The 12583-nt window shown below is 39.9% G+C and overlaps 1 protein-coding gene across 8 annotated transcripts in view; it reads right to left on the bottom strand.

The window, feature by feature from the left end:
- Window positions 1-12583, bottom strand: part of Ltbp1 (latent transforming growth factor beta binding protein 1) — a 434527-nt gene that overhangs the window by 377744 nt on the left and 44200 nt on the right. For all 8 annotated transcript variants that reach the window (XM_074049480.1, XM_074049477.1, XM_074049476.1 and 5 more), the window contains exon 3: window positions 371-668. In XM_074049480.1, coding sequence (XP_073905581.1) covers window positions 371-668 — 298 coding nt within the window. The remainder of the gene's footprint in view (window positions 1-370; window positions 669-12583) is intronic.

The following is a 12583-nucleotide window of genomic DNA, read 5'->3' as shown; positions in this document are numbered from 1 at the left end:
TTATTGTTATTACTATTTCAAAACTCTAGAGCAACCCTCCAAAAAAAAAAACCCAGAATTTTTAAATTCACAAATCCACCAAATAATCATCTTTATTCTTCCCTCACACCCTTGATTTTCTGTAATCCTGGTTATTGCTATGGTTTATTCTTACAGTAAATTTGCCCTGCAGAGTCTAAACACAGATATAAAACATTTTTAAGAGACTTGATATGTAAGTCTGATATGTAAACCCTTGAGGAAAGGAAAGAAAGACATAATTATCCAAGTGATCTCTGCAAATTGTATCATAAAAGGAGAGTAGTTTAAAGCAATACATCCAAGAATGGTTAAGGTGCCCCTTAGCTAGAGGCAAGTTCAAAAAACTCACTGAGAATGTATCTGCTGGGAGAGTCCTACTGAGGGCTTCGGCTTGAGAGTCAAGGTCATCTGGGCCACAGGACTGACTCTTGGTAGAGTGTCTGCCTTCTTGGATGAAGTAAGCTTTGCTGCTTGCTCAGGAGGGACCCAAGAGGAGGCAGCCCCAGGATTCTGCCCTCCAAAGATTGGTGAAGAGGTGTCCTGGGCAGCTGCTATCTCGCAGGCTGTTCCCTTGGTCCCTGGTTTACACACACACAGCTGAGGCCGGAGACATATCCCTCCATTCTGGCATGGCGGCACACAGCTTGCTGCAGAAAGACAATAGAAGGCACAATTTTGAAGAAAAGCAAAGTAGATCTCACTAATTCTTCCAAAGGGTTAACATTAATATCCGGGTGTTCGCCAATAAAATAAAACAACACTTAAGCACTCATGATGATGGTGATGATAGCTAATACCTACTGTCGCCTATGTGACAGACACTGCCCTGTAACAGAACAACAAATTTAATCCTCCAGAAACTGTGCTTTGTAGATGTTTTATGTGGCCTGTTTTACAGATGAAGCAAAGGTTAAGTAGTTTGCCAAAGGTCACACAATCATTAGTAAATAAAGAGCCGAGATTCCAACTCAAGTGAGCTGGCTCCAAAGCCATTATGTTTAACCACTTTACTGTAACTGCCTTCCCAAAATGCATCAGAAAACACAGGGAAAATCTTGAGAAAATTCTCTTACTACTTTTAAGTTGAATTCTGTGGCTTGAGTTTAAATTTAATTTTAAATTTTTACTTTTAAATGTTCTTTCCAAGACTTGACAAATAAAATGATCCCCAAACCCAAAAAGTACTCTCCTGCAGGTTTACAGAAGCTATCAGAGTTTGGAGAGATGGTTTTAAGTTTTATTCCAACCCCCTTTTTTCAGATATGAGAAAATCAAGGTCAGAAAGGTAGAGAGTCACCCAATATATGCCTGCTAGTTTTTATTAAAATTCAGTGCACTGCACAACATCCCTAATTTTATAACAAAACACAATCAAAGAGAAACAAGCTCTTCATCTCCTGTTTGCCAGGATATCTAAACTTTGAATCATCAGACTTGTGGCCAGCAGAGTTAAGAAGTTAGCAGGGCTGTGGGTCATGGGTGAGGTTAGTGGATTTCATCACAGGCAGGGTCTCTTGGGAGTTTAGAGGTTGTTGACTTAGGTTTTATTAGGAAATGTCACGGCCTATGGGCATGACTCCTTCCATCCCTTCTTTATTTGCTCAAATACATTTGTTATAAAGCCCTTGGCTATCAGTCCACCAAATTTCCCATCAAATTCAATGCCAGACACACTCCACCAAACAGTTACAGAATAGATAAGGGATGTGAACTAGAGGAGACTTAGCTACTCAGAGCCAAATCACCAAGACCTGAAACCTACTGATCTCTCTAAGAGTGAAGACGCTTTTTCCAACTTACTACAATATGATTACTATTAGCTATAGCAAATAATTACAAAGGACCCTTGAGTGTCAAAAACTTCTCAACTTTTCAACAAATTTTCAAAAGTTGTGAAGGATTCCCCTACAAAAAAATGTAGCCAGCTTCCTAAGTAACCCTGGGGTAAGGCAGTTAACCTTGACCCCTGCACCTGTGCATGTGGAGTGCAAGTTACAAAATAATCCCCATTAGGCTTCTAGAATTCAAATTCAAAAGCAATGCACATCTAGAGTTCAGGATGCTTACGAGTCAGTATTTTCTAACTGACTAAGCAAGCTTTGTTGCAGGGCGATGCTGAGCTCCGGTCCTTACTCAGACACTATGACTTACAGAATGTCACAGGACTGGGAATGGGCTCCACCTGAGTGACCCAAAGTAGCAGACTGTGACTTTGCCAGAGATCACCCCCAGGCACGTTCATGTCCATTCTGTTCATGCTTTCAATTAGGAAAACGTTTGAGTTTAACATCTGAGGCTGGTTTCCACTTCTCCTCCCTCCCAAGGGTACTGCAAATATCTACCAATCTATCAGGAAGGCTGCAAGGCACAGCCTGTCAAAGCTGGCACCCAGGGACTGTCCAAGGACTGAAATCATCCAAAACACCACTGTGCCACAAGACTCTGCCTTTAGAAGGACATCAATGGCTTAGAAATGTAAAGGTGGGGGGTGGTTTAGGTCTTCTAATTTTGCATGTGGTAGGGGGTTGGAAGGAGGGCAATAAAAGAAAAAACTAGTAAAAATTCACCAATATTTTCTGCTGTAAGAAAAGGAATGTGTTACATCATAGAATAAATATATCCAATGCCACCTTTCTGTAGCAAATTTTAAAAGGAGATTAAGAATGAGAATTTTCTCTACCACCCTACCCTACCAAGGCTCAGGAAGGATCCCAAACATGCAGACAAGTAGGGGCTGGCCTGAACTGGAGCAGAGGGGAAAGATGCCCTAATGGCCATAAGTAAGTAGAACTGGTGTCCTCCATCACATTTTATAGCACCATTTTTCCAGCCACACTTGGACACCATGCATTAGTGCTATTCACAAAGCAGGGAGACCAGTGGTTCTCAAAGAGTAGTGGCCTGCACCAGCCACAGTAATATCACCCAGGGTCACTTTGGAAATGCACAGTTTTGGGCTGTGCTAAATCTGAACCCAGAGCCCAGCAATCTCTGATTACACCCTCAAGTTTGAGAACCACTGACACCAGCATTTGGAAGGTGATAGTCACCCAACAGCAACTTCTTGAGGATTTATTTTTTATAATTGCTAGTTTAGTGTTTTCACACTAATTAATTGTTTTCATTTTATTGATTACTGGCTATGATAAATGTGTTTGCTTTAGGTTACCTTTTAATTTTTAATGCAAAAAGAGGAACATTTTCCTAGTGACCAAATTCTCAGGATCTCTATGAGTCCTTTCCAAAAGTCTAGACATCTGTTACCATCTACTTCATGGCCAACATAAAAACTGGCAGGTATTTATTAGAAAACTGTGATTATATGTGAGGTGTTGAGCTATGTAGGATATCATAAGTAATGCTGCAGAAGCGCTTTTTAATGGGGTTTGCCTTCCACCAGCTGAACGAGCAGATGCCTGGCCAGCTGGGCTCAGCTGCATCAGAAACTTATCAAGCCATGGGCGGCATTTCTCAGGCTATGCTTCACATTACCATCACCTGGGAGCTTTTAAAACGCTCAGGCTCAGGCCTAACTCCAGGCTGGTTAAGTCAGACTCTCTGGAGGAGGGCCCCAGGCATCAATACCTTTTGAACTCCCAGCCGAGCAAAAGGGACAGCCAAGTCTGAAAAGTAGTAGGTTTGAGAACAAAATCCTAACTCAACTCTGCGGACAGTCTTCCTAAAATGTTGCTCTTTCAATCATTTTTCTCCTCCATTCAAAAACTGTCAACACATTTTTGCTGCCCATGGAATAAATTCAAGGTCCTATACATCTGGCCTCATACCCCCTTTTCCTCCATCTCTCCTTCTGGCTCATCCATGCAGAAGCTCCCCAGTTGTCCGGGGGTCTCACTACTTTTCTCTGCACACAAGGTGCCCAGTCCAGGAACACAGGCCCCTCCATTCCACCAGTACATCAGAAAACTTTGGTCCTTTTGTCCATCCCTCTCTATGTCTGCTCATACCAGGGTCCTCACCCTCTCTTATCTCTGGACCCATTTTCATCATTCACTTCTCCTTGCACATGTGTTTCACATTTTAGTAGCCATTCTTTGATGAAGTTATCTCTATTTCCCAACCAGATTATCAACAGGGACATCAGTTATGTGGCTTATGCAGAATGTTCTGTACCCTGAGACAGGAGTCTGAACTTTATCTTGGTTGACTGGCTGACGTAAATGTAGAGTCGCTACTTTCCAAATAATGGTGGGATCTAAGCACTGCTCTATAGGAAAGAGTCAGTGAGTTCTTACTCCATTACATAAGAGCTACACCTCCAGGCTCGACTTGCCTGGCACTCAATGGAAAAGCTTCTAATCCTTCAAAGCAGATGTTTTTCCATCAACATTAATATTCAAAGATGCTCTGCAAATACAAAAAAAGAAAAGGTCTGTAGTGACATTTAACAGTATGTGAGACTTATTCTTTACAGAAATAGTTTCAGAAACCGTTTCAGAAGTTCGTACCTGGATGGTGGAGTGGCTCAAGTGGCAGAGCGCCTGCCTAGCAAGCATGAGGCCCTGAGTTTGAACCCAAGTACTGCCCAAAATTTTTTAAAAGTCCCTATCCAATGTGTCCTAAAAGAAATCTGAAGTGTGAGACAAACTGGCAAAAGATCAGTTTGGGATGGTAGGAACTGTGACAAATTACTAACCTTCCAATAAAAATAGTACTAAGAGAGCAAGCCTAAGAATTTTCGGCATCATAGAAAAAAGAGAGGTTGGAGTTATGGCTCAAGAGGTAGGTCGCCTGCCTCGCAAGTGTGAAGCACTGAGCTCAAAACCCAGTACCACCAAAAAACAAGATAAAAGAAAGAAAAACAGAAAGAGTTTCAAAGAGCTACTGAGTTTATGGAAACGAGCTAGAAATGGAGGGGGGGAGACTAACAATTGATAAAGTAGATAGGCCTTTAAATGGATTTCTGCTCAACACTCAAGAAAGCATAGGCCCTCCCCAACTTCAAACACAAAACAATGACAAAGAGAAGACATCTTTATAGCCAGGCCTGGGAATGAACACTTATAACCCCAGCTCTAGGGAGGCTGAGGTAGAAGGGTCATGAGTTAGAGACCAGCCTCGGCTAAATAGCAAGACCTGTCACCTAAAAAAAGTTTCTAAGCTAAAAGGATCATTTCTGCTGCTGGTTATGGTGGAATAACGGTTACCAAACAAGCCTCTGGTCAGAAACAACTAGGAGGCTGGTGTAATATGTCATACAACTGCTTTGTGACACTTGACAAGCAGCAGCACAGGACTGTGATTCCAAAAAGAAGGGAATCAGTGAGATACACCCTGTGATCAGCAAACTTCTGCAGAGAGCACTCTGGGGCCATGTCATGGGGAGAAGCAAGCAGGCATGACAGCATCATGGCATGGCAGAGCTGAGGATACAGAGCCCACCTCAGAAGGCTGAGCAGCTGGAATGCACAGAGCCTAGAACTGGAGAGAAGACGCTGCACACACAGACAGTCCAGAGACCGGCAGAGGAGTCTTCATGAGTCTTTGCCTGACACTAAGGGGCACCAGGTGAGGTCAGACAACAACCAGAGCGTGTTCAGGGCACAGATTTCAGTTCTGAGCTGCAAGAGTCAAAACATATAGTATAACCTCAATCAGACAAGAATAGTATTCCGAAAGAAAATAAATAAATCACAATTATGAATATAGATGTAAAATATCCAAATAAAATATTAGTAAGTCTACATGTCAATATTTTGGAAACAGAAAAGCAAGTAGAAATTAATTCAAAAGTACAACAATGGCTCTAATATTGGCAGATATATCAATGTAATTCCCCATGACAAAAAAATTGGATGAAAATTTAACTAAAGGAATGCAGAAAAGCTTCCAATGAAATTCATCACTCAATCGTGATAACAAAACTGTTAGCCAACTGTGAATACAAAGGGATTTCCTTATTCTGGTAAACAGTGTCGACAGCAAATTCCACAGCAAACAGCATACCAGAACCTACAGCAAATGTGAGGAAAATGTAGAGACATTCTTATCAAAGTTGGAAACAAGTCTAAATGCACACAATAGTGTTGAATCATAGGTCCCAGGCAACGTGACAAAACAAGAAAAATAAAAGGCCTAAGTACTAGAAGGAAAAAAAACAAATGAACCAGTACTTGCAGTGTTCTTAACTTTCTACATAGATATCGCAAAAGGTTCTACAACTATCACAACTGACAAGAAAGGTTAGCAAGTTTCCCACATACTAAATCAGTCTAGAAAAACTGACATTATTCCTGTCAAGCAGTGTGCAAATGTGAGTGTTATGGGAAAATGATACCATTCAGTGGTATCACTATTATACTTACGGATCTATTCTCTAATATAAAATAGATACGTTACATAATGAAAGGACCTATTCTCTAATATAAAATAGATACGTTACATAATGAAAATCTAGCAAAACTATGCAAGACACTTGAAGGATATTACAAAGCACTTAAGGACCCAAAATTCCAAATAAATATAAAGATGTACCATATCCATGTACTGTGAGATTTAATTCTGATTGGTGCAATTCTCTCCAAATCGTTCTATAAACCCAATACCATTGAAGTCTTAATATAATTTTTTCAGAGAAATTGATGAGGCAATCCTAAAATTCATCACGATACATAAAAGGGCCAAGAACGGTCAAAACAATGCTATAAAAGAAGACTGTGGGGATATCAGCCTTACCAAATATTAACATTTATTACAAAATTAAAATAATTAGGACAATGTAGTACACATTCAGAGACAGAAAAACAGATCTGTGAAATTTAACAGGAAACTTAAAAACAGGCTCAAATACAAATGGAGTCTTGGGAAATGATGGAGGAGATCCCACAAATCTGTAGGAAAATAATGGACTACTTAATTAATAGCATAGGAAAAGAAACCACCATTCATCTAAAAGAATAACAAGAGAACTCATTAAAACAATCAAAATAAAGGGCTGGTGGGGTGGCTCAAGTGTTAGAGCACCTGCCTAGCAAGTGTGAGGCCCTGAGTTCAAACCCCAGTGCCACCAAAAATAAATAAAATTAGATCCCCTACTTTATGCCTCTTCTTTTTGTGCCTCACAAAAGAATATATATTCCAGGGTTGTTTTTAAAGAAAATATAAGAGAATATCTTCATGATTTGGGTTAAGGAAAAATTCCATAACTAGATATATCAAGAATTCTTACAAATCAATAGAAAAATAATAAAGAAAAAATGGACATAGGACATAAAAGATGAAGCAACTATTCATAGATGATGAAATGTGTGTGTCAAATAAATAAGGAAAGATATCAAAGTTCAATTATCAGATAGCTGCGAATCAAACAACACTGACATGAGATTCCACATTCAGGAGACTGGCAGAAAGTCTGTTGCCATCAACTGTTAGCAAAGACACAGAAGAATGGAAACACTCAGCTGCTGGTGGTAGGTAATATGTTATACTCTCCTCTGTGTCAGCAATCCAACAATATCTAGTGTTCTAATGTGTAAATTTTACAACACCATGTATGTTTATGGATACACATGAAATCAAAAAGAATATAAAATGTACTGGAATCACACTGTTTATGACAGTAATCACTTCCAGCAAGGAGGAGGAATAATACTAGTATTGTCATTATAATAAAATGAAAAGGTATTTCATTTTATGGAATTTTATGGAAATACCTTTTTCTTAAAAAAATGGGCAACAAGGAAGACAAGTACACATGGATTAGCTGTGAATGGCAGACACATAGATGTTTGCTGTTACACCTTTTATACATTTCAAAATTTCTCAAAATCAAAATATTTTTTAAACAATCCAACAGAAGGCATTTGAGAGCACAGAACAGTTAAAAATCTGTCTTCTGGCCACAGCGTAAAGGAGGAGTGAGGCAATAGGGTTGGGCACAAGTGGCAGAGACTGCGGTCAGGATAATAATGCCCACACGGGGCTTGCAGATAATCACTGACTTGCAGATCCGGGTGAGCAGGTTCAGCAATAAAACCCTCACCATCCTCACCTACCAGGCGGATCTTATGAAAATACCCTTTCATCACCTGAAACTGTCAAAATTGAGTCGATTCTCCATTTGGGGCCCGAATGGCAAATACTTTCAGGTTTCTTCCCCATTTGAATCACTCCAGTTTGACAAGTTGATCTAGAGTTCTCGCAGAGTTCAGTGGCTGTATTTTTAGGAAGCGACCCATGCCCCGAAGCTCAGCCTCCACTGCTCTTCATTCTAAAAACGTAACCCTTAGTTATATTTAAAACGAGCTGAAGCTCACGCCGTGCAAACAGCGTGACTCTCTGCCCCTTGCCTTTCCCTCCAAGCAAGTTGCAGCATGTCTGGCGCATGTGGCCCGCAGAGAAATGTGAGTCGCTCTCCGTCTTCTGTGATCAGAGACAGCAGGTGAGAAATCGCTCGGCTGTGTGGATCTTCACCACATTGCCCAGCTGCCCTTTGAAGTGATTCAATAACAAGAGGTGTTATCAGATCACAGGAAACACAGAGTGAGGTCACACACTGAGGTCTACTCTAACTGTCTGCTTCTTGTACCAAACCCAAACAAATGCTGTACTTTTGCTGTAAATGGCTCTAGATCAGCTTCCTCCAAAATCCCTGAAGAGAAAAAAAAATATTAGCTTAACATCCCAATGCTGTTTCTATCCAGCTTTCTGGAATAATGGAGAATTCACATGACTGAATTTTCTAGAATGTTAACCATGCACCATGAAGCACCAATACACTGAAGAACCTGTATGGGTTTTCGATTATTATGAAAATCCATTTGAAATACTTGGGATGTGTCTGTCTGTCTCTCTGTCTCCTGTGTGTTTCTTTCATTGTCAAGTCTCTCCTCCCACTACACCACACTGTCAAGGAGCACAGACTTTCTTGCCTCTTTTTCCTACACCATTTGCTTTTCAGATCTACTCCCAAGAAACAACTTCACCAAGCAGATACTGCACACAGCCCATATTTTATGGAAAGAAGTCACAAGGGTTGTACACACGATCACATGGCTTTATTCGGGAGCTTAATGTCTGAATGTCAAGTACAAAGCCCCATCTGCCTAAAGCCCTCAGAGCTGTGTTCTGGAAGGGTGAGGTTCTCTATGCCTGAGCTCAGCAGGACAAGCTGTTACCATGTGATTTAATTTAAAATAGGTGGTCAGCTGGGGCCAAACACTTCTCCTGATGCCACCAGTGACTGCAACATCACTCACAGAATGGAGCACGAATAAATCTTGTCACGTAATGAGAAACAATCAGCAGACTTTTCTGGATTCTGTTTCTGATTTGATCACTGCTGTTGGATGAAGTCTTTAAGTAACAGATGCTCAATTTAAAAAACAAGAGTTAGAGATCTATAGTTTAGACTATATAAACATTTAATGCTTAATTAAAATAGCAAAAGTAAGAAGGGGAAAGATATCAGAAAAAAATTTTTCAGAAAATGCTACTAGATGCTATTAGGAAAAAACTGAATAAAAGTTGACTTTAACAAAGTCAGACCAAAATCAAAAAGAAAAGAAAAAGAAAAAAAGACAATTTAAGATTTTAAAAATGCAATTAGTAAATAAACTTGTAAGATAATATCAAGTTAATGAAGCCAACAAAAGAAATGTAAACTAAAACAATGGGACATATTATGGCTACTTAATTTTTAGGAAAACATGTAAAAATATTAGTACAAAATGCTGCAAAGTTGGGAATAACATGGTAGAGCCTTTCAGAAAACAGTTTAATGAACGTTTCAAGTACCTCGGTGGCCTAATTTTTAGAAATGTATCCTAATAATCAAAAAAGGAAAGAACTATGTGCAAATGTGTCCAGGTGTCCATGGTGGTGTTATTTATATCACCAACAAAATTCAAAAGAACCTTAAAAGGTTAAGCAACATATGGTTAGTATATATTTATTCAAAATTAGAATTATAAAATGATACAAGCTGTTAAGGTATTGGATAATCCTAAACAATACTTCATAATTCATTCATTCGCTCTTTAAGCAACATGTCTAATATTAAACTAGATTTGGTGTGAGGATGTCTCTGCACTTGAGTACTTACTCAACAAACTGTATCTTGACTTAGTACAAGTTGAGTTCTCTAACCCAAAAATCCAAAATGCTCTCAAATCTAAACATTGTCAAGTGCCAACATGACGCCACAGGGGAAAAGTCTATACTTGACCTCAGGGATTTGCCAGTCAAATTGCAGGTGCACCCAAAATACTGCATAAAATTACCTTTGGGTTATGTACACGAGGTGCACATGGAACATAAATGATTTGTGTTTAGGCTTGGGACCCATCCCAAAGTATTTCATTATGTATATGCAAATATTCCAAAATCTAAAAATTCTGAAATCCAAAACATGTTGGTCCCAAGGATTCTGGCTGGAGAAGGAACACTGAACCTAAACATGAACTAAAAGCCTATTCCGGGGTACAGCCTTATAACAAATAGCTGAGTCTCATGGCAGCAGTTGAGTTCCAATCACAAGCAGCTCACTGAGCCAAATATGGGAAAATGCCAAGCTAAACCCAATAATATCACCTGCCCACACAGCAGGCAGAAGTCTTAGAAGCTGTTCTGATTCTCAGGGCTGCCAGATTGACAAACCATCCTTTCCTCAATGAAACCGTTAAGTTTAACTTTTTAATACTAATAATACTATAATTATACTTTGTTCTTTCATAGTAATATATGAGCGGATAAGAATACAAGGGGTTTGACAAATCTTGGGTTTTAAACACTATAAAAACTATCTTGTACATATAAAATATTGTTATGGATGATATCCTTATAGTCTATTGGAAAGAAGATGACATATTGCTAAATAATTAACTTTTTAATTACAGAGTAAAATTAATAATTACTGCTAATCTTATTAATCCTATCTAATCTTATTAAGCTTGTTTTAATACCATCCATACATTTCCATTGAGCCCCTCTTAAATGCGAGCATTGTTCCAGCAACTGGGGGTAAAAGGATGGAGAGAAATTTCTTTTTCTTAAGAACATCAGGAGTCCAGCAGGGAAGACACAAAAGCATAGAGAATAAAATCACCAGACAGTTATTCCTGCAATAATAAAGGTATGGAAGAAGAAATGAGGGGGCCCTAATTGGACAGTCGACCAGTATTCATGAATTATTATTATGGATTGCAGCCTTAAGGAACAACTACCGAACTGAGGGCAGGCAATCTTACTGACTGTCCACCTCCCTGCCCAAGCTCATCTTCTGATGAGCAGGCGGCAGTGAGATTGCATGGGCTCTGGAAAGCCCAGATCTGAGTTAAATGTCCTCCCCACCACCCTTCCCCTTGGACAAGTTGACAAGTTTGACCTGCACCTTAGTCATTCACTCAACAAGATACTGTGGTACTCACAGCCCAGCCTAGATAACCAACTCTGGCAGGCCTTTCTGCAAGGGAAGAAGAGTGAGCAATGGGGACTGATCCCAAGGGGACTCAGGGAGTCAGTGAAGGCCTGAGGCCATGAACTTATCAATGAGACCTGAACAGTGAGAGAAATAGTACACAGACCTGGCCGGAGAGTGTGAGGCCACATGTTATTGGTAAAACCTGCCATAAAACAGAAGTAGGCTCTACTGATACTCATTTCATGTACACAGGATATACACTTTCATAAGAGATCAGCTCAGACAAGAAATTATATTCTTAAATATATGTTAGTATACTGGTGCAGTAGATTTAGTACAACCACCAGAGACATTACTCTGAAAATAATGTTCCTACAAAACATTGATGCTCACTGTATTAGTTTGCTACATGTGCCATAACAAAGTACCACCCACCAGGTGACTGAAATTACAGAAATTTATTTCTCACAATTCTGGAGACTGGAAATCCAAGGCCAAGGAATTGGCGGGGTTGGTCTCTCTTGGCCTCACTCCTTCGCCATCTGCCTTCACGTGGTCTTTCCTCTGCATCTTTGTCTCTTGTAAAGACACTGGTCATATTAGATTAAGGCCTGCCCAAATGAGCTCACTTTACCTTAATTCCCTCCTTAACGAACCTATTCCAAATACAGTCACATTCTGAGATTCTGGGAGTTAAGATTTGGCTGTGGTTTAGCTATGGTTTGAGTGTATCCCACAAAGATTCATATCTTAGAAACTTGGTCCTCAGTGTGGCAATGCAGGGAGGCAATAGAACCTTTAGGAAGTGAAGCCTTAAAGAAATTAAGTCACTAGGGACATTGCCCTTGGATGGGATCAAACTCTCCTGGGACATGAGTTAGTTCCCACAAGAATAGGTTGTTATGGGAGAGCAAGACGAGCTCCTCCCCATCCTCTGGCTTTCTATCTGGCCACATGACCCCTCTCACAGTTGCTGTCACTCTTAGGTCCTCACAAATGAGATCACCCAATCTTGGACTTTTGGCCTAAACTATGAGCTAATTAGCCCTTCTTCTTTATACATTACCCAGCCTTGAGCATTTTGTTATAGCAATAGAAAATGAACTAAATCAGACATCAACATGTGAATATGGGGGAAACATAATTCAGCCCATAACACCTACCAACACCATGGTAATTTAATAC

The sequence above is a fragment of the Castor canadensis genome, chromosome 12, assembly GCF_047511655.1.
Source record: "Castor canadensis chromosome 12, mCasCan1.hap1v2, whole genome shotgun sequence".
Lineage (NCBI taxonomy): Eukaryota > Metazoa > Chordata > Mammalia > Rodentia > Castoridae > Castor > Castor canadensis.
Note: the sequence above shows the minus strand (reverse complement) of the source record. Positions and strands in the feature narration are given on the sequence as shown.